The following is a 22,229-nucleotide window of genomic DNA, read 5'->3' as shown; positions in this document are numbered from 1 at the left end:
CTCACTGCCACCCCTTCTACTCCATGTGAAAGCTAGATTTGTAAACAAATATGGCATACAGAAGAACATTAGAAAATACAAGCCATTCAAATTACTGATTGTGAGATTAAAGGATGTAATACGCTATTCTAATAGTCTTATTTGTGTGAGGACTGGATGAAGAGGAAAACCCAAACAGTCAAAAGAAAGCCCCTAAGAAGGTTCCTCTGAGCTCAGGGCTTGGGAAATTCACCTTCCTGTCACTGCCAGAATTTCTTCATCTGTCTTGAAGCCTGGCAGTGACAAACATTTGACGTGGCTTCACAATTTCACAGAATGCAAGGTCAAATTGTTTCAATACAGCACAGTGACTTTTACCCTATGAGGACTTCTGAGTGGTCAGTGGCCCTCTTTACCATGCTGAGAGCTGCACCTCAGGAAATCTTCCCCGGCACTCTCAGGCCCTCAACAGTTCCAAGAGACTCAGAGGCTATGGTGGAGATCTGCCCTTGTACAAAGCAGACCCTGTAGCAGCAGAGGTGGTGACCTTCTGTTCCATGCCAGGAAGCCTCGCTTAGTGTCGCAGAAATCCTACAAGGAGATGACCCTGCCCTACTGCCATTCAGACTGCCACTTTACGGCTTCTGTTACTAACTGCTAGTCACATACGGAATCGGGTGGGGGGTTTGAAGGCAAGAACGGAAGCTCCAACCTTTGGTGACACGTAGCAGTACACCTTCTTCGGCTTCTTCACCTTCTCAGGGGTGTGGCACTCGGAGGGCGAGTCTTCATCATCTTCCTCAATAGCAGTGGAGGGCCGGCGCTGAGACGAGCTCATGTGCATGGGGGGAAGATGCCATGGGGTGCTGGCACAGTTGTTAGTGTTATAGAGGTATGCCTCGAAGTAAATGCTCACTCCTGAGGTGGATACATTGCGTTCAACGATGTTCCTTTCATTCTCTGAAGTACAAGGAGTAGAGTTGGAAACAGGGATCGGGGAGGGCAAACTTACCTACTGATGGTCATTTAGTGAATTACGGGGCAGTAAGATAAATATGACTCAAAAATCAAATGTCTGTGAGGTGGGTTGGAGAACAGATATACAGGGAGGAAATGGATGGGGAAGGACCAACTCACCACTAAGGACGATAATGTCAAATTCGCCATTATTGATGGGTTGATTCTGGTATAAAATGCAGGCATGGAAGCAACCTCGAGAATGCAGGGTGAGCCTCAAGAACACCTGGCATGTTTGCCTGTTGGATGTCACTGACTTCTCAAATGAGACTTCCTCATTATCTTCTTCTTCAGGGCCAAGCTGAATGCAAGGATGCAAAGTGTGACATCACATGCATGAAAAAGGTACAACTCTAACAAAATACATATAAGACCTGTATGTTGAGCACTATTAATGCTGCGAACAAGGAAAAACTGATTTTTAACACATAGAATTTATTCTTGAAGAATCTCATGCATTGGTGATTAGATGTACAGAAACAAGCACCACACTAATTGGGCTCAAATTCTAGGGCCTTCACTGATTATAACTATAAAATTTCAGTGACATTAATCAGTGACCATGAATGTCCCATCTATTAAAAGGGGTCTTCTGGTATCTACACTATTTAGTTTTTTTTTTTTTTTTTTTTTTTTTTTTTTAAGAAATAAGTACAAAGGTAAAGTAAGTGGAACTAAATATCAAGTACCAATACCTATTGTTAATATTTTATGCTTATTTAAGACTAGGAGCTACATAGATATCAGTATTCAAAATCCTTCAACCAGTTTGCATCAACCATTTAGTACTGCTTAATAAAAACCATATACACATATGTTCTTAAAACTGACCTGCTTGACAAACTAATTCTGCAGATATCCACAAAGATAAAACAAAAATTACAATGACACATGAAGACTCCATGTACTGATTAAAACTGAAGTGACAACTACAGCCTTCCTATTGTTCCATTACAGACTTATGGAAGCCATAATTTCCCATCTAATCAAAGTGAACACAGGTATATTATTGAATTCTTCATTTGTTTTCACAGCAAAATAAGAATGGAATAATTTATTCCAAGTTCTAATTTTTATTCCCATTTCACTTCATTAAAAAGTCACTATTTCATTAAAAAAAAAAAAGAATCTCATGCATGCATACATTTTGATCAAATCCATTCATGTCCACCCGACCCATCCCCACCACAAGCTCACCCCAACTCCACTTTCTGCTTCACAAAGAGCTTTCCTACTGCGCCTTCAAGCTATGCCTTACACTTGTTAACGGGACAGGCAATAAAGACATGAGAGCTCAGGGGAGAAGAGCTGGCAGTGAGGATAACAGAGGAGCGAGCCTAACTATCTTGGAGATGGACAGAGAAGTTACCGACCTCGTGGATGGACACGCTGTAGTTGTGCTCATCTCTCAGGGACGTGGAATTGTTGGTTGGGTTGTCATACTCATCACGGGGCACGATCTGCAGGGTGTGTGGCTGCCCACAGGTCAGCACAAGAGTAGAAAAATGGCACACAATTTTGGTTTTGGAAGGAACCACCATTCCTGAAACAGACAATGAAGCCCAAGAGAGAAACAGAGTCATAGAAATGAACTGTGGGGACTTGGTTTTGTTGTTGCTTTGAGGAGTAATTTTGGTTTTCTTGTTATTTTTAACTACTTTGTACACCAAACAAGATGAGAAAAAAAATCTGACAGAGACAGAACTGAAAAACACAAACCCAGTGCTAAAATCTCTCAGGGAACCTTTGAGGTGGACTTTAAAGTGACTGCTCAAGCCAGGCATGGGGGCACACACCCTTAATCCTAGCACTTGAGAGGCAGAAGCAGGCAGATCTTTGTGAGTTCAAGGCCAGCCTGGTCTACAGAGCAAGTTCCAGGACAGCAAGGGCTACATAGAAAAACCCTGTTTTAAAAAAAAAAGAAAGAAAAAGAAAAGCCAAGGATCAGTGAGACGGCTCAGCACGTGAAGTACATGCTGAGCAAGCATGGTGACCTAAGCTTGATTCCCAGAACACATGAAAGGTGGAAGGAGAGAAAAAAAATTCCACAAAGGTGTCCTCTAATCTCTATGTGCACACCTGCCATTTGTAAGTGCCCTTCACACACAAATAATCAATAAAAAATAAACACTGAAAATGGCAAAAACAAAACTATAGGGCATGAAAGCAGTACAAATATAACAAAATACATATAAGACCTGTATGTTGAGCATTATTAATGCTGTAGACAAAGAAAAACTGATTTTTAAAACCTAGAATTTATTCTTTAAAAATCTCATGCATGTATACAATACATTTTGATCATGTCCACTCATGCCCGCCCAACTATCCCCACCCATCGCATGCTCATCCCAACTTCACATCCTCCTTTTTTAATTCACTGTCTAATTAGTTCTGTCCCTCGTGTAACGACATCCAAATACACAAAATATATCATGCTTGTGAACAGGAAGATTCAACACAGAGCAAATGCCAACTTGTCCACACTGAAATACAGGTTGAGCACAGTTCTTACTAAAATCTTAGAAAAATGCTGCTAAAATTACACATTACACCAAAATCTTTATAGAAAGGAAAATGAACCGGAATTAGCTAAGGCAATTTTGAAAAAGAATAAATGGAGAAGAACCAGTGCACATAATACGACAGATAGTCAGGGCGCTGGTGCTAAGTGGGAGCAGACGCATCAACCAACGTTACAGTCCAGAACCCCAGAAGGGCACCACACGCGCACGCGCGCGCGCATACACACACACACACACACACACACACACACACACAGCTGATACTTGATCAAGGTGCAAAAGCCCTATCCATGAAGGAAAGACATCCCTCTCAACACATGGCCACTGGGCAACCAGAGAGCTTTGAGAAAAAAAAGACATAAATAAAAATCAAAGAACCATGACACAGTCTCACATACAAAAATTAACTAAAAATGGGGCATGGTTTAACGTAAAATGTAAAAAGATACAACTTTAGGAAAAAAAAATGGAGAAAAACCTTTAGGATCTGGAATTAGCCAGAGATCTTGGACATCAGAAGCATAATCATGAAAGGAAAAAATGTTTTACACCGCGGAAGATCCTATGGGAGGAAAAGAAAAGCCAGACTTTAAGTGTTTGACATGGGACTGGTTTATAGGATTTATAAAAAGAGGCTCTCAAAATACAACGGTGAAAACCCAAAAATTTATATAGTGTGTATATAAAAATTTGTATAGTTTGTAAAAACTATACAAACATCATGAAAAGGTATGCCACCAAAGAGGGTACACAGCTGTCAGATGAGCACATGCAAAGATGTGTATCATCTCTAAGCATCTGGAAAACGGAAGTTAAACATACACTTATTGGAATGGCTAAAATAAAATATAGTGACAACATTACAGTGGCAAGGATGTGAAGAAATGGGATCCAAATGCCACAGCCACTCAGGGAGAGCTTAGCAATTTTTTTCTTAAAAACAAAAACAAACAAAAACAAAAAAACAAAACTAAAGGTACAATTATCAAATGCTTTGGCAATTACCTTTCAGGGCATCTACCTTGAGAAATGAACACTCGTTCACATAAAAAAAGCTGTACATGTATGTTAAAAGCAGCTTTGTTGATAATAGCTAAAAATAGGAAACAATCAGGATGTCCTTCAATGGGTGAACAGTTAAACAGATGTTCATACCATTGAACTGTACCCACAAAAGAGAACCAACCACTCATATTTTTGACAACATAGATGGATCTCCTGAAAATTCAGCCAGTCTTGAGAGTTATTCAGCATGAGTCTACTTCTCTAACACTCTTCAAATGACCTAGTATAAAATGTGGTTTGGGACTCTGGTTTGAGACAGTGTCTGTGTACCCCAGGAAGGCTGTGAACTTCTTGTGCTCCTGCCTCTATCTCCTGAGTGCTGGAATTACAGATCACTGCAGACACAGGTCACAGGATCTGGTTTTTGTGAAAGTATAGAAATGGAAAATAGATTGCTGGCCTCCCAGAGATTCAGAAACAAGCCTGTGGGGAAAGAAAGATGAATGTAGCTACAAAACAGAACACAATGGAGGGAGCTGTATAATGGCAGAAATAGCTTGTGTCTTTTTGTTTTTAAACGTTTAAAATTTACTTTCATTTTATATGTATTCGTGCTTAGCCTGCATGTGTGTTTGTGTGCCATGTGCATGCCTGGTGCTCATGGAGGCTAGAAGAGGTTGCTGGATCCCCATATGGGTGCTGGAAACTGAACCTGGGTCCTCTGGAAGGGCAGCCAGCGCTCTGAAGTGCTGAGCCCTCTCTCCAGCCCCATGTTCTGTACCTTAACTGTATGAATGTTAGAAATACAGCTGTGATATTGCGTTACATTACTATTATGCTACAATCTGAAAGATGTTACCACTGGAAAACTAGGTAAGTGGATACCCTATCTCTTATTTATCATGCATGTGAATATAATTCTCAAAGTAAGAAGTTTAACTTAAAATAGGGATGGTATGTGAGGATAGAGATTGTTCTCTGTTGGTGGCCAGAAGGATGTGGCCTTTTAGGTGGACAGTCTCTGAGTGAGGTGTTCAGGCAAAGGAGACTGACAGATGCAGTGATGCCTTGTTCAGTCTTCCTTCACACCAGAGAAAGAGAGCTGGGGACCAGTCAAGCAAACACTCGCAAAGACTTCAGTCATTAAGATCTGACTCCCAAAGTTAGCCACTGTCCTATCATTTCACAAACGATCCCAAGCTAGACAGTATCTAATGGCATCTTCAAAAACTGCCAGGAAGGCACAGACAGATATGACCTCAAAACACTAAACATTTATGTTGTAGAACCAAGAGTCAGATATTACAGTTTAGACTTCAATGCCAGGGAGCATTTGTTATCTGGCCCAAAGGCATGATGATGAAAAGGGAAGAATTATGGACAAATGCTCTTCAGTGCAAAGTAAAATACATATTGACAGTACCAGTGCATTAGGCCAAAGTACTTTTACTTAAAAAGGGCTTAAAAAAAAATCAGAAAAATGTATCTCCTTTCTATTCTGCTATCCTTGGCCCTTAAGAGCCTGTCAAACTGATTATTCAGCAGTTCTATTCCTGGAGAAATACAAACACATGCCACACAGAGACCCATACACAGATGCCGGAAAGACCACAAAAGTAATATGACTTTTCTTATTTGAAAAGAAAACATTGCCTCCAAGCCCGCTGACCTGAGTGTGAACCCCAGAACCCATATGCTGGAGGGGAAGAACTGACTCTCCAAGTTGTCCTCTGACCTCCACATGCACACTGTGGCCTGCATAAGTTCCCCACAATAAACAAACAAACAAGCAAACAGGTGGATGGATAGGTGATACACAGATAGACAGACAGACAACCTAAACACAAAAAAATGTTTAAGGTAGTTTTACTCTTGTTAGTCAAAGAGTAACATGGGGAAAAACCCAGATGTCCACCACTTACAAAAAGACAAACAATACATGGCATATTATTTGGCCAGTAAAATAAATGAAGGGACCACACATGATACAACATAGATGAACCTGAAAAGCATTACATTAAGTCAAACAACAGTCAAAAAAAGGCCTCATATTTAATGATTACACCGGTAGAGCTCCACAGCCAAAGACTAGCGGCTGCGGTTGGGGGTTTGGCAACAAAGTTGCTAATGGGTCTGGGGTTTCTTCCGGCCATAAACTCCTCTAAAATTGGCTGTGGTGATACCTGCTGAGCAATTCATTTTAAACCCTATTAAACTTTAAATTGATAAATTTTTGTGGTGAAATCTCAACAGAAGTGTTTTTTTTTTTTTTTTGTTTTTTTTTAAAGGAAGAACTGAGAGTCCTGTTCAGTGGCAGAGCACATGCTTAGCATGAGGCCCTGAATCCTACCACACCCTACTAGAAAAGACAAGAAAGCACAAGACCAGATGGTGGAGTAATGGGAGAAACAAAGAATGAACCAAGAACCTACCAGGCTGAAAAATTTTGTAGTAGGGACTATAGGCCACGTTTAATCCACCAAGCTTCACAGTAATCTCGTAGCGCCCAGCCTTGCGCACAGTGAAGGCTACCTTTACAACATTGGAATTTGGCTCCTGTAGGACTTCCTGGGTCACTGGAATTTCCACTGCTAGTTCAACATGAGAGATATGAACTCGCAGTCCCACGGGCCGATGTGCGGGGAAAGGCTGTCCATTCTTATAGAACAACTGCGACAGGAAGAGAGGGGCAGGCACCAATTAGTACAAAAAGGGAGAGAACCACTTCCTATGTGTGCAGTGTGGGGCAGAGGAAGCAGCTGGCCAGGGTCACACTGGTACACCCCAGTGCCTGCCTGCTCCTCTCAGTTCTGCTCTTAGGAACACAGTGAGAGGCAAGTTCATATACGTGCAAAGAAAACCATTGAATCATGGACAAGTTCTTTGATCGTGCTGAGGGTGGGTCAATTTGAACTTGAGGCTTCTGAACAGTGAATGCCACCTCCTCAGTGTCCCCAACACTATTATGCTATCGAGTCTAACCCAAATGGGAAGGCAGTTAGCCAGCAGCATGCCTTGGAGCACTGGCACCAGGGAGAAGAGTAGCACCAGGCAAGGGTGGAGGGGTTCAGGCCCACACAGTAAACTTAATGATACCTAGTGAAGTTCCTTTGTAAAGCGCCAGAAAGTAAGTGTTTCTTTGGACCATACACAAGTGTCCCAATTATGCAAATGAGAAAGTGGCTGAAGGACAAGTGAATGTGGCTGTGTTCCAATTAAAGGGCACTTACAATGCCAGGCAGTTGTTGGGGCGCATACCTTTAATCCCACAATTTGGGAGTCAGAGGTAGGTGGATCTCTATGGCTAAGAAGCCAGCCTGGTCTACATTGTGACATAGGACAGCCGGAGCTACCTAGAGAAACCCTGTCTCGAAAAACAATAGAAGAGGAAGAAGAGCAGGAGGAAGAGGAAGAGATAGTATTTACAGGAATAGAAAGTTGGAATTATTTGGGCTTTCCGGCTAGATTTACTAATTCTTGATCTATAATACTTTCTCCCACACTTCCTTCTCTTTTTTTTTTGTCTCACCCCATCCCCTTTTTTGAGACAAGGTCACACAATATAGCCCTGGCCCTGGAACTCATTATGTAGACCAGGCTGGCCCCAAATTCGCGGAGATCTGCCTCCCTCTGACTCCTGAGTGCTGGGATTAAAGTTCTGAGGGGCGGGGGGGAGGACGAATCCCCAAACAGAATAGGATAGCTTTCAAATCCCTATGTAGACAAAGATGATCTTGAACTCCTGATCAGAAAGAGCTCTTGCATCTGCCTCCCATGTGCTGGCATCATGGTAGTATAACTCCAACCAGCCTCAATACTGCTTTTCTTGTTTGAAAAATTATTAGGCTTTACACTTCATCAAAGATATGTACCCAATAAACCAAAAGGAAAGGAAAAAGGCTCTTCAGATATTAACAATTCCCAAGTCCCTGGGAGGGGAGGGACTGAAAAACAAGGGAAAAGGTTAACACGCCAGCCTGTACCACCAAGACAGTGCTGGTCTCTGGAAAGCAAATGACTCAGAAACCATGATGGGTATGGAGACAGAAACATTCCCTTACATGCACTCGGAAGGCCATGCTGTGGCCCACCTCATAGGGGTCCTTCCAATCCCAGGACACTTTGCAGGACCGGGGATCCAGGTAATTGCCCCGCACGTAGTCATAAATGGTCCGGTCCCCTCGGCGCTCACGGTCTTCATTCTGAAGAAAGCTGACTACACGTGCGGCAAGCTCAAAGAGGAACTTAATTGTGAAGAAGAATGCAACCACAGACACTGTGATTCCACCTACATAAAAGAGAGAAATAACCCACCTCCAGTTACACATTACAGCATCCCTAGAATGGCTCACAAAGCTTAAAGAAAGCCAAGATGAGTCTGCAAGATTGTAAACACACACACACACACCCCACCCACCAACCAAACCCAAACCCAAATATACCAGGTAAAAACCACTATCAGGTAAAAAGTGCAACTTCTAGGCCAGGAGTAGGTCACTATAGTACTCAGGACAAACCCCACACACTGCCTGTCTCCTGTATGAAGTTAGGCTGTGACATCGGCTCACCTGGTCCTAAACAGTCGATAGCTGCTTGTGTACCACCCTGGCAGAGCTGGGTGTGTGGGATGAGACTGCATGTTTTTCAGATCTGGACCTTAGTTGCTTTCCTGCTGAGCCCGTTCTATACCATGAACCCTATACAGCGGCCCCTCTAGCTTCCTGCCTGTGCTGCCCCTCATGGAAGCAGTCAAAACAATGTGCCTTTGGTTCTCTCCATTTGGAAGCCTTTTGTTCTCTTGTGTACATGGCAAAGGCCTTCCACAGGGCCTATCAGTTAGAGGCTCCTTCTCTGGGAGCCCCTCAGAACTTTTATATCTATGAATTTCCTCCTACTTGCCCACCTCCCCCTTCATGTTGTGAACTCCTTAAAGGCAGATCTTTTTCACGTCGATTTGGACTTTACAGTAAACAATGCCTGGCACAGACAATGAATTTCTCTGCCAACTGTGTGAAGGTATGTTCTGGCACAAGTTAAGAAAGAGGAGAGATAAGGAGCAAACGGACCTAGACAACAATACTCAAAAGACAAGAAAAAGAACTTTCTATCACATACCAATAACGTAAAACATCAGGTCTCTTCAATGCCAGCAGACAGCCGAGGATCACAGCTGCAACTGAAAAAGAAAGTCTGTTCAGTATCTCTCCAGCTCTCCTTAAAGAACCTCAGAGGAGATCAGGTTCAGCATATGGCTTAAGCCAAGCGGCTCTAGTCCAGTCGGTGCCTTAACATCCGCGTCCTCTCTGCCAAGCTTGACAGGGCGACACACCACGTGCCACACAAGCCAGACTGCAACCCTCCCCCTAAGGAGTTAGAACCTACTGGCCACTCTCAGAACATAAGCAGCCACTTGCTTCAGTGCTAATTACAAAATGAAACGGAGCAGCTTTCACCTTCTTAGACTCCGGGTTCCCAAGACAGTTTCCCTCTTCCATGAAAAGTGCTGCTAATTAATGCAAGGAAAGAAGATAATGGAATGTTTTCCACTCATGTTATTTGCCCTCTGAAAATAATTCAGCTAAGTAAAAACAGCTATATTAATTGAAGATTTTTTTAAACAAGTAAATATGATCATCACATTGGTATTGTGCAACCAAAATGAACTCTGGATTGTCCCAATAGGTGCAGGTACAGAGAAGTCATTCATGATGTCACTAGATCAGACAGACTCATGGGCTGTCAGGAAGATGAATTTAATAGAAGGCCGAGGAGAGAAACCAAGGAGAAGGGATGGTACCTTCCATCCTAACTAAGTAGTGTCCACTAAGGCCAGGGTTTGAGGGGAAATTTTCAGGTCCTCACCTTTTTCCCCGCCCCCATGCCCATGTCTACAGCAGCACCCAGCACTTACTACTTAGAGATAAGACATCTAAGGATTTCTACACTCAGATCTGGAGGGCACAAAACAACCTTGAAAAGGTAAAAAAAAAAAAAACCACCTTTGTGCTTTTATATCTGATTGTGCCTCAAGTTTTTGAGAGAGAGCGGGAGAGAGCTGACTCAAGCACTTAAGAGGCTGAGAGGATGGCTGCAACAGTTCTAGACCCTGCGTCAAAAACAAAACTAACGCAAAAGGTGGCAGAGGGGTTGCTTAGTTGGCAAAGTACCTGCTTTACGCACCAGAGCACCCATTAAAAGATAGGTGCTGCAGGGGCAGACACGAGAGGACTCCTAGAGCTTGTTGGCCAGACAAAAGAGAAAAACCAAGCTCCAACAATCAGTGAGAGATGCTGTCTCAAAAAATGAAGTGGGAAAACAAACAAACAAAACAAAACGTGGAGAACAATTGCGAAAGATACCCAATGTCAACTTCTGGCCTTGCGTGTGTGCAAGGACACCTCCACACCTGTACATGCACATACTAAACATGCATATACACACAAACAATGGAAACAGAAAATGCCTCCCTCAGTCCCTTTGTTAATAATATATTATATTAAATGAAAGTCACAGAGCGGGTAACAAATTGTCTTAGCTTCAGAGGAATTCCTACCTAGACTGGGGTCTAAAGTACTGCTGGAAAACAAGCCCCCAAAGAACACTGGAATTGCTAGCACATGCAGACCAGAGTATTTCCAGAAGAATCTACTACACAGATGACACAGGGACTCAAAACTTGAGACTACAATTCCTGAGCCCCCTTCCAGTAGCCATCTCCTGGGACTCTGTGTAGAAAAGCTGTCCTCATATCGCTCACAAATGGCTTTCTCAATCTTAAAGGCTACATTAGATGATTCCATGGGATCAAACTTGGGAGTTCAGCTGACTGAGGTGCTTCTAAACTGTATGTGGAAACTTCTGGTCCTCGGGAAGCTACAACATGTGACAAAAATGAAGCACATGTGGCTGATGGACAGACTTGTGATCTGAAGCTTCTTGCTCCCTGGAAGACACTTAGGGCTTGAGACGAGAGGGCAGGAAAACTCTTTTTCCGTCTCTGACAGCCACAACGTTTTCCCTGTGAGGCAGCTGGCAAACAGCAAGGCAGAAGCCTAAAGGCTGGCAGGGCTATAACCAACTGTAGGTTTCACAATTTTTTGCTGCTGTACAAGCCAAGATTCAGTGTTTTCTGTGCCATCTCCTTTAGCGTGACTCTGGCATAACTCCCCTAGCAATGACGGCGCTAAATCAGAGTATACCAAACAGTAAAGTATAGAGGAACAAGGCAAATAAATGCCTTAATCCTTGAGTTAGATTCATAGGTTCAAACTGTGACCCTGGCCAAGCCATCTCATCTCTCTACAGAGTGTCAGTTTTTCTTGTCTGTCAAATAGGGGTAGTACTCACATGTACCTCATTTGGGTGCTGTGAGGATCTAATGGGCTAACATATGTTAGCTTAGAACTATCCCTGGGACACGGCCAGTTTTCAGTCTTCGTGGCGCTTCTCTATAGAACCAGCATCACAACTCCTTTGCTGCACGGCTGACAGGAAATTCAGTGAAGCTCTACTGATCCCAACACTCTCCAGGGAGAAAAGTAGTAACAATTACAAAAGACATGGTCTCTCACTGGGCCAGCAAATCTTACCCTCCAAGGGAGTTCTTGACACTATTCTAATATGATGACTGACAATCTGTGTGAGAAGTTAAAGCAAGCCACCCAACAAATACTAAGTCCTTAACCTGACAGCACTGGGGAACGGCACAGATTATAACAGCCACTCACGACTCCAGCAACTGTCGCTTTTGCCTTGTTGAACACTCGGCCACAGTTTTCCCTATTCGATTATGTCTCAACCAAATTATTAGTACTGGCTTTTACATCACCTAGATCTTTTCCAATAAGTCATTTCTACATCTCTACCACAATCCTCCTAACAATTTAAAGCCCAGCACCAATGAGTACTTTTTTTCCAAATACTTTCCTCTTCTTAGAACATATGAGTAAGGCATTAGCTCTGTCACTTCCTCACCCACTGGTCTGACGTTTATAAAATATCCCCTGTTCTAATAGCACCGCCTGAAAGCCTCCTAAAATACTTCGCCTTCTCCAAGTTTTCCCCAAGGTCACATTCTGAACTTGTAATCCTCTACATCTGCTCCCTTTCTCGTTCCTCCTCAATGTTGTCACACAGTCTCCTTAACTGTCAGGGGCTCTCTGCTCTGTCTGTCCTGCTATACACTACACTACTCTCCTTAACCACACCTCACATATTCACTCATCATTTCTCCTCATAGCCATTCTACGACACCTAGATCAGATCCTTTATACTTGCACATACTCACCCTGAACCGCCCTGTCTCCGTGCCTTTTCAACAGCTATCTCCTGCTACAGTAAACCCGGTCAAAAACCCAATGCGTGAGGTCACAGGCCCCAGAAGAGAAGCTACTGCTGCTGTTGAGCTAAATGGAAACGGTGTTTTTTAAACTGACTTCTAAAGAATTATGTTTATATTCACAGGCTACTGCTGTTGTCACTTGTAGTTATCAGAGAACCTTCTATTGGCTGTGGGCAGGGGTAACGCACACTCACAGCTGGTCAAACTGATAAGAATAATGACTTAAATGCTCAGCAATAAATGGGACATCTGTATCACCCCATTCAAGGCTGGAGGAGCACTGCACAAGAGAAGACCAAAGAATTTGAGAGCCAAAGATGGAGTGGAGTGGTAGGATGCCATGACATGCCATGACCATGGCTCTTTTAACTCACAAGAGCTGTAATTACCTTCACAAGACCTGTATGAGATGGAGCCTATTAAAGAGAAGGGATGAACTCATGAGATCCCAGCCCTTCCTGAGGGCTTATGGGTACTCACCAGGTGATATTTGGGGAGATATTTCCTTCAATGACACAGCCACTGGTAAATTGCCCATACTTCAGCAAATATAATCAAAATATATTACATAGGTGTATTTAATTAACATATGCCAATAAATTTCTTTTAAAGTCATGTTCATTGTCTATACATCCTCCCATTTTCAGTTTCCACTCATAGACTATCTCCTCATCTCAAGCTCTAAGGAAAATCCTACCCCTTACTCCCTAAAATCTTCAATATTCAATTTAGAAATTCTTTCGACATCTAAATTTGTATTTAACTTTTTAAAATATGTTTTATGGCATTTACATTTTTTATTCTTGTTTTATTTTTTATTTCAGAGGTAACTAAGATGAGATAAAAATGAAAACTTCCCTTATGGAGCTGAAGATGGCTCAGTTGGTGCTTGCTGCACAGGCACGAGGCCTGAGTTTGGGTCCCCAGAACACACATCAAGAAGCCTAAAATCCCAGCCCTGTTGAGGGCAGAGACATGCAGATCTATAAAGCTCAGTGGCTAGTCAGCCTAGCCAAATTGATAATAAGCTTCAGGTTCAGTGAGATTCCAAAAAAAAAAGAAAAAAAAAAAAAAAAGGAGATGAAAAGACTCGTAGCAACCATCGGCCTTCACACATGTGTACATATATTATGTATTTGATCAGTATATACATTCCATACACATACAAGACATATTGTAAATCTTTACAAGCATCCAATGTAATGGTGGATAGAAACTACAATATGAATAAAATATTGGCTAAATAGCATCAACTGCCTCTTCCTTTCTTTGCTCAGATGCTTAGCTCAAAAGTCTCTCTCTTTTAGATACAGCTTGGTTTTTGCTGTAGTCCTGGGGTAGAAACCAAGGCCTTGTGCACTAAGCTACACTCCTAACCTTAATAAATTTTTATTCATTTTTTTGCTTGTTTTGAGACAATGTCTCTCTATATAGCCCTACCTGAACTGGAAACCACCACGTCAATCAGGCTTGCCTCAAACTCACTGAGTTTGCCTCCCAATTACTGGGATTAAGATGTGTATGCCATCACACCCTCATACAGCTTTAAAACACCTATTTAATTACTTGTATATTCACTTGAAAAAAATATTCATTTAAACTCTTTCAGATGTAAAATTACAGCCAGGTGAGGTTGCACATGCCTGTAATCCCAGCCCTCAGGGAGGCCGAAGCAGGCAGATCTCTGAGTTTTGAGGCCAGCCTGGTCTACAGAGGGATTCCAGGACAGCCAAGGTTACACAGAAAAACCCTGTCTCAGAAAAAAGAAAAAAAATCCAGAATTATTAATTTAATTCAGTTCAATAAGTACATCAAATGTCCACAAGGAGGGCCATGGATTTTCTCTCATACATGATACTTTTCTATAACAGTTTGTATCTACAGTTCTATTTTCTGCTGCTCTTACTTCTATGCAAACTACACTGGAACCTTTCCACTCTTATTCTTTATCAAGCATAAAGAAGCATGATAAGCATACTACTCAGTGCAACTTACTTCCAAGTTAGCGGACATTACTCTCTATAGTATTCTTGCACTTAGAAAATCTTAATCTATGACACTCTAATCTCCAAGACTAACGGCAGTACAGATAAACTGCTAACTCCTAGCTATGCTCAGCCTGCAGCCTGAGGGCCACATGCAGTCCAGGAGAGTGCTGAACTTGGCCTAACACAAAACCACTAGCTTACTCAAGCATTACAAGATTTTCTTTTTCTTTTTTGGTAACTCAATAACTCAATGCACAGTTCTAGAGTATGACCTCCGCAGATGACCAGAGTGTGGCACAAGACTGAAAGGTTGGACTTGTCCCAGTGAGCGAGGACCACTCCAACACTAAGCACGCAGGCTAACCACTGCCTAATGGGCTCCATGTATCTTACCCTGCTGCCCTCATTGTGACCACAGGAGCAGCACCACTGTTCTCACTTCTCAGGTAAAGCAAGCACACAACAACAAAGCTGGGCTTGGAAAAGGTAACTGAAGGCCCCAACTTTGAACCTGTAACTATGAACCATGAAAAAGAATGAAGTCACAGAAATAGCCAAGTATTGGGGGAAAAAAGATTTAAGAAAGCAAATAAAGAATTAAAAGAAAAAAAAATTCACCCAATCTAAGGAATTTCTCAGCAAAGCTAAAATTAGGACTACAGACTCCTACGGCTTTTTTTTTTTTTTTGTTATCTTTTGAAGTAAAAATAAAGCATGGCAACACAAAATGAATGCAGTGCCAATTCTCTAGTATAGGAATATCATTTGCTGACTACAGAATGCTAGGCAAGTTGCTTAATATTAGAGCTCTAGTATTAAGAAGGGAGGGAATGCTTGATAATACCTATCTCCAGGAAATGCCAAAATGCTGACTGACATCCATATTCTCAAGTTTGCAACACGCAATATATTTTAGCTCATCACTGAAGGTCAGCTGTAAAAAGGCCATTTTTCAAAAATGAGGAATTAGTTCAAAACTGTACTGCCAGAACCAGTGGAATCCCATTCATCCGTGCTCCTCTGCGCTCTTGCTGAGGAGGCTGAGGATCTGGTCCCTGACCTGTGTTTTCTACTACAGTAGCAGATCTCAGTACAAGCTAGTGCCTCAGGGTTGAGATCAGGTTGTGTCCTGTCCTAAGTTACTCCGTGGTGTATAAAACAAAACAAAAAACAAAACAAAACAAAACAAAAAACAAGTGATCTGCGCTAGGAAACGCCCTAAATTTACAAGCAGCAACTGACTTCATTTTGAGGATGGAGGATGGAGGGTGACTGTGCCTCGGTGGACATGTAAACAACAATTTGTCCAGCACTACCCAGGAGCATAGTCCGACACACAACTTCTTCCTCAAAGTAGAAAGGGTGCGCCCTCTGCATTTGTCAAGTCGGTTAGACTACAGTAGCACATGTGTGGAGTGTATAAGACACACCAGACTGAGGCATGGTGCAACTCTCTCACCTGAACCTCACCAAGAGGAGGGTGCCTAATTCTGCAACCTGTCACCTGACTAGCCAGCGCTCCTGCGTGTGTGTGTGTGTGTGTGTGTGTGTGTGTGTGCATGTCTTTGGTACACATGCAAATGGCAGGCAGAGAGCGCCTGACTCTCACAGTGGTTTCCACGTGGCTCACTCCCTGCTGCTGACATGGCTTACTCGAACTGTGGCCTGTCTACAATGCATCTCTCTGTCCATTCACGTGGGTCAAGTTCCGCCCTTCGCCCCTCTGGTCTGCACCTTACTTCTGCAGCTTCACCAGAACCCAAGGCTCTGCTCCCCAGCTGACCTTATGGTGGCAGCAGTAGCAGCGATCACACTTTACTCCTCCAGGGACTTTCATCCCTATCTGCTTCCCTGGTTCTTTCCCAGGCCTCTCTGAAATGCTCTGAATCTCTTCAACCCACTTAACCCTTTTACAAGCTACAAGTGAATGAAGGAAAAGTTTGTGTGTGTGTGTGTATTATATATACCAGATATATAATACAGAAGATAAACAGACAGAAAGATAGTTTACTCCGTGAAATAGAATGTGTGATCTGAGAATAAATATTAGCAATTAATATCAGAGTAAGAGAACCTGTGCTTGTCTTGCTCAACTATCAAACAAAGTGGAACTACTTGGCAAATTGCTGCCAACAAAGCCTACTAGACAATGTGAGTCTACTCCAATCTACTGACACTGTAGAAGAGTGCTTGCCTGTGTTTCTGATAGAGTGTGTAACAATATGTACCTTTAAACGAGGGCCCATGTTCTGAGAACCAAGTCATTCACCAAAGCAGGTAACTTTTGGATCCTTTCACTGTCTTCTAACTTGCACGAGGAAAAAAAAAAAAGCCAAAAAGTCACCAGAAAGGATCTGTCCATCCGACCTTCATTGAGGTCACGTGTGTCCTGGTAAGCAAAGAGTTGGTGTTTCTGTCCTGAAGCGGTTGAATGCTGAGGAACAGAACCCAAGAATGTATCATTCCTGGGCTTCTCTCATGTAAGGTACAACCACCACTGACAGAGGCATCTGTTCCGGTGTGCCAGGATCCTCCTATAAAGAAGAGAGGATAAGTGCAATAAGTTTTATTACTGAAAGAGATTCTGCAATACCTCCCTCCACTCCCCCCAAACCAGCAAGAGAGGAGCTGCCCCATGCCACAAGTACCCTAAAAGTAATCACGAGTTGGTAGATTCTTACCACGCTTCCCAACAGAAACTTCGCAGTTCTAAAGCTACTCCACCAAATCCACAAGGTTCCATGGCAACCTCACCACCTCCCAGCACGTCTCTCCCCAGAAGCTGCGGCTTATCAAATGCCCCAGTCTTCCAGCAGAGGTAAGTTAGGGTACAGATCTAAAGAGCCTCATCGAAGTCTCATGCCTAGTAGCAGCACCATGGGGTCGGGACGCAGGGCATGGGAAACATGCGGAGAGAACCGGAGCAGAACCGGAGATGGCTCAGCAGGGCTTTAAAACCTAATCTAGCCGCCTATGCAGGCTACTTTCTCTGCACCCCTGAATGCAGTTCTAAGACACGGTAAATGATGACATTATCGCTAAAATTTGAAAACCTGGGTAGGTGTGATAGTGGAAGCCTATAATCCCAGCACATGGGAAGCCAATGCAGGATCATGAGTTCAAGACCAAAAAAAGGAATAAGGAGTTGTAAAATCTGCTCCTATAAGTAAAGGGAGGAAGCTGTCAACTTTCAAATAAAGTTAGTTACTAAGTAAAATCAGCTCATAACTCTCAGACATTCAGGTACCAGATCTAACAAAAAGTGGGTTAATGGGTACATATACACAAAGAGCTGCCATATGGCAAATGAAAAGAGGCTACTAACTAGTAAACAGGAGGAGATGGTCTCACCAATGGCTCAAACTATTGTCAGCGCTTCATAACTCACAACACAGAAACAGTTCTCTTTAGACACAGATACAGGACTACCGTCCTGAGTTTTTACAGTCCAGGACAAAATGAGCAAGGTACATCCTCAGTTAACTCACAGAAAGCAGAAGACAGCCTGGCCCCAGAGTACACATTTTAACAACCACTCTCTTCAACCATTCTTTCTGCTAAGGGAAACCAAGGGAGAAAACACAAAGTGCTAAACAAACCAGAACAGAATGACTGGAGGCCAGCAGATCAAATAAGTTGGCAGACTTTTATAATTAAAAATGAGTAAGTATATGCATGTATTTTAACATGTGGTGATAGACTTGCCAAATACATGATCCAAAACATGGGTCAACCAGCAACTGGAACCAGTTTAAAGGATCTACAAACAAGGGAATAGTTATGTAAACTATTAAAGATCCTCATGATAGAATGTTATACAATAATTTAAAATGAAACTTTTAAGGAACAAAAACACCAGATTGGAAATGCTCACAAATAAAACGTTAAATGAAAAAGCAAGCACAACAATGCTCATACAATACAAACTCAATCTTAGAAATAGCACTATATAATTATATAAAGATTTTAAAAGGGTGGTTGGAGATACTCCTCAGTGTTTAAAAACAATTGCCACTCTTCCTTTTTTGTGTTTTTTTTTTCTTTTGGTTTGTTTGTTTGTTTGTTTGTTGGTTTTAAATGACAGGGTTTCTCTTTATAGCCTTGGTTGTTCTGGACTCAATTTGTAGCTCAGGCTGGCCTTGAACTCACAGAGATCCTACTGCCTCTGTCTACCTGAGCGCTGGGATTAAAGGTTTGCAACAACTGGCTACAGTTGCTGCTCTTGCAGAGGACCTAAATTTGGTTCCCAGGGGCTGGAGAGATGGCTCAGCAGTTAAGAACACTGGCTGTTCTTCCAGAGGACCAGGGCTCAATTCCCAGCACTCATGTGGCAGGTCAGAACTGTCTGTAACTCCAGCTCCATGGGATCCAACACTCTCACACAGACAAACACCAATGTACATGAAATAAAAATCATTAAATTATTAAAACAAGTAAATAAATTCAGTTCCTCGCACCCACACTGGGCAGCGCACAACCAGGTCCAGGGGATCCTCTTTCCAGCATCCATGGGTGCACACATACATGTCATAGACACCTATACACATCAATAAAAAATAAAATAAATATTAAGAAAAATCATTTTAAAAAACCAGAGGAAAACAAAGATGTTAATAGTGGCTGTATCTCAGAATATGTAATTACAAATAACTTTTATTTCCAGGTTTATTGAAACATGACAGAACAGACTTGAACGGCTCCATGTGCTGTTTTAAAATTCATCCCAACTGTAGGCTGAGTGACCTGCAGGCTGGAGAGTCTGCCAGAGCCCAGAAGCTTCAGCGTTTCCCTGGTGTCAGGATCTACCTCAATGATCCCCTGATCTAGGGCTGAGGCCTTAGGAACGTAATTCTCTATTCTCTTCTCTCTCCCTCTCTTCTTGCAATTTGATAGAGACACCTCTCATGGGACCTCTCAGAATTGCCTTCATCAGATGCGTTGCCCTAGCTGGCTATCTTGTAGGGTTTCCTGCTGGGGATAATGGTGATCTCCTTGCACACGTGCTTGTTGGTGTGGAAGTCATTACCCAGGTGCATCTAGTACTTCTTGATGCTCCTGGCTGCCTTCTTCACAGTCTGGGTGCAAATGTGGACTATGTTGGCAGGTCTTGGTAAAAGAGGAAACAGGAAGCCTACAAATAACTTTCACATCCTATCTATATTCTTGTTTTGTCCGAGATAGAGCAGTGGTTCTCAACCTTGCTAATGCTGTGACCACTTAATATAGTTCCTTATGTTGTGCTGACCACCAAGCATAAAATCCCTTCATTGCTACCTCATAACTGCGAAGTTTGCTACTGTTATGAATCATAATGTATCTGATATGCAGGTTATCTGATACATGACCCCTGTGGAAGGGTCATTTGACTCCAAATGACTCGTGGCCCACAGGCTGACAACTCCTGGGACCGAGTCTCAAGTAGCTCAGAGTGGCCTCAAGCTCACTATGTAGCCACAGATAGCCTGACCTCCTGGTTCTCTTTACCTCCCAAACTCTGGAGTTTAGATATGTATCACTATACATGGCCTGTGTGTGGGTGTAGTATTTATTATGTATGTGCGTGTGCCTGTGTGTGGATGAATGCGCATGAGTGCAAGTGCCTACAGAGGCCAGAGGAGGATGTGGGATCCTGGTCGCTGGAGTTATAGGCAGTTGTGAGCTGCCCAACATAGGTTTGGAGAGTGAGCTCAGGCCTTCTGGTAAAGCAGTACACACTCTTAATCACTGAGCTATTTCTCCAGCCCCAGTTTTCCAAATTCTTAATAAAACAGAGATAAGTAAAAAGTTTCTATTTCTGGAGAACATTTAATTTTGGGAGACCTACTTTCTCGAAGGGCAGGTAGAGAGTAGGAAAATTATCTTTTTGGGTTTTCTGTTTTTCTTTTGGAGATAGGGTCTCATAGCCTGGCCCCAAACTCCCCATACAGTCAGGGCTGACTTTGAACTTCCCCTCCTGTCCCCACCTCCCAGTGCTGGGATTGTAAGAAACGACTACCTTGTTAAGTTTAAGTTACCTTTTCTCAAATAATGAAATGGCATACAGGAGTTAAGAGAAAACAGCAGAGTTTATTTCTAGTCACTAGGATTTTAGTGGCTCTCCAGTCCTGTGACAGTGCTTGGTTCTGATGACCTTTATCCCTGCTATGAGCAACCTACCCCAATGATTCAGCACCCCTAGTGAGCTTCAAGACTCAACCTAAGCACTGACACCCCTTTTCGGCCCAGCTCCCGGGCTTCTCTACGAATTCTACTCATATCAGGCAGAATCAACCACTTCCTCCTTTGGGATACTGCTACACCAAAGACATCTCAATTTCAGTATGTATTAGTGTGCATTATAATAATCTGTTTACATAACAGTAAAGCAGTAAGGGATGGTAGTTACCTGGGGATTCAGACTGTTGGAACCACCTTTGCCTGTTAATAAGGTGTTCGGCCCTGAGCTCTCAGGGTCTGTACTGTCTCAGAAGCTCTTCAAGTGAGTTTTACGTACTTCAGTGTTCCAGAAACACTGCCTCAACTCTAGAGCAGGCAGCCCAATGCTTCCCATGGTCTAACAAACTTACGAACAACACTTATGTTGTTGAGACTTATGCCTTCAGGTACAAGAGACTAAAACAGGGCAGTAAAATTATAATTTGTAGTCCAAACTTACCTGTTTGGTTTGTTTTTTTAAATACCAACAGAATGAAAATGCCCAAGTTAATTCTTCACATTCCCAGCCTGCAAAGCCAAATACCTGCAGTATATGTGTATGTATGTATAATTATATATTATCTGACCTGCTTGAGTGAGATAGATGATTGATAGATAGACGGACAGACAGACAGTCAGAAAGAAAGAAATTAAGAAAGAAAGAAAGAAAGAAAGAAAGAAAGAAAGAAAGAAAGAAAGAAAGAAAGAAAGAAAATATTATCTCACCTGGCTTGGGGAAAAGCCTACAAATACCTGGTTTTGAAACAGGCTCTCAAAAAAAAAAAAAAAAGCAAGCCATGGAGGGGCTTGAAATCACAATCCTGCTGCTCCAGATCCCACTACAGCCAGAACAAAGGTCTTACCTTACAGTTACGTAGCTGCCTTTTGTAAATATGAATACATTTCTATAATAAATCAAAGAAAGCATAAAATTTTCTTCCCATTCTACTATCCCCTCCCCCTGCCTTCTAGGAAAAGCTAGAAAACTCACAAAATTATGCAGAGGTTTCTCATTGCAATTCTTTTTTTTTAACCCCCCAAGGGTTGGGGAACAAGCTCTCAATATGTAGTACAGGCTGGCCTGAAACTCATCATCCTCCTGTCTTTGCTTCCCAACTGCTGGGCTCACAGGTGTGCACAACCATTCCTCGTTCTTATTTTAATTCTTATTCAAAAGCT

General features: G+C 42.5%; 1 protein-coding gene and 1 pseudogene across 2 annotated transcripts in view; both read right to left on the bottom strand.

Annotated features, from left to right (window-relative positions):
• The window catches only part of Arel1 (apoptosis resistant E3 ubiquitin protein ligase 1), a 52,352-nt gene that overhangs the window by 15,212 nt on the left and 14,911 nt on the right, over positions 1-22,229 (bottom strand). The window contains exons 2-8 of one of the 2 annotated variants that reach the window (XM_055593016.1): positions 17,084-17,389; positions 9,642-9,702; positions 8,588-8,814; positions 6,959-7,196; positions 2,370-2,539; positions 1,117-1,297; positions 692-939 (exon numbers count right to left, since the gene is read on the bottom strand). In XM_055593016.1, coding sequence (XP_055448991.1) covers positions 692-939; positions 1,117-1,297; positions 2,370-2,539; positions 6,959-7,196; positions 8,588-8,814; positions 9,642-9,657 — 1,080 coding nt within the window. In that variant the 5' untranslated portion in view covers positions 9,658-9,702; positions 17,084-17,389. Of the gene's footprint in view, positions 1-691; positions 940-1,116; positions 1,298-2,369; positions 2,540-6,958; positions 7,197-8,587; positions 8,815-9,641; positions 9,703-17,083; positions 17,390-22,229 lie in introns of those variants that run through there. The other variant, XM_055593017.1, reaches the window with a different exon arrangement.
• Positions 19,521-20,134, bottom strand: LOC129666110 (40S ribosomal protein S17-like; annotated as a pseudogene).

Source organism: Psammomys obesus, unplaced genomic scaffold, assembly GCF_907164565.1.
Source record: "Psammomys obesus unplaced genomic scaffold, mPsaObe1.curated_primary_1811, whole genome shotgun sequence".
Lineage (NCBI taxonomy): Eukaryota > Metazoa > Chordata > Mammalia > Rodentia > Muridae > Psammomys > Psammomys obesus.
The sequence above is the reverse complement of the archived record's forward strand: the minus strand, read 5'-3'. Positions and strand labels throughout refer to the sequence as shown.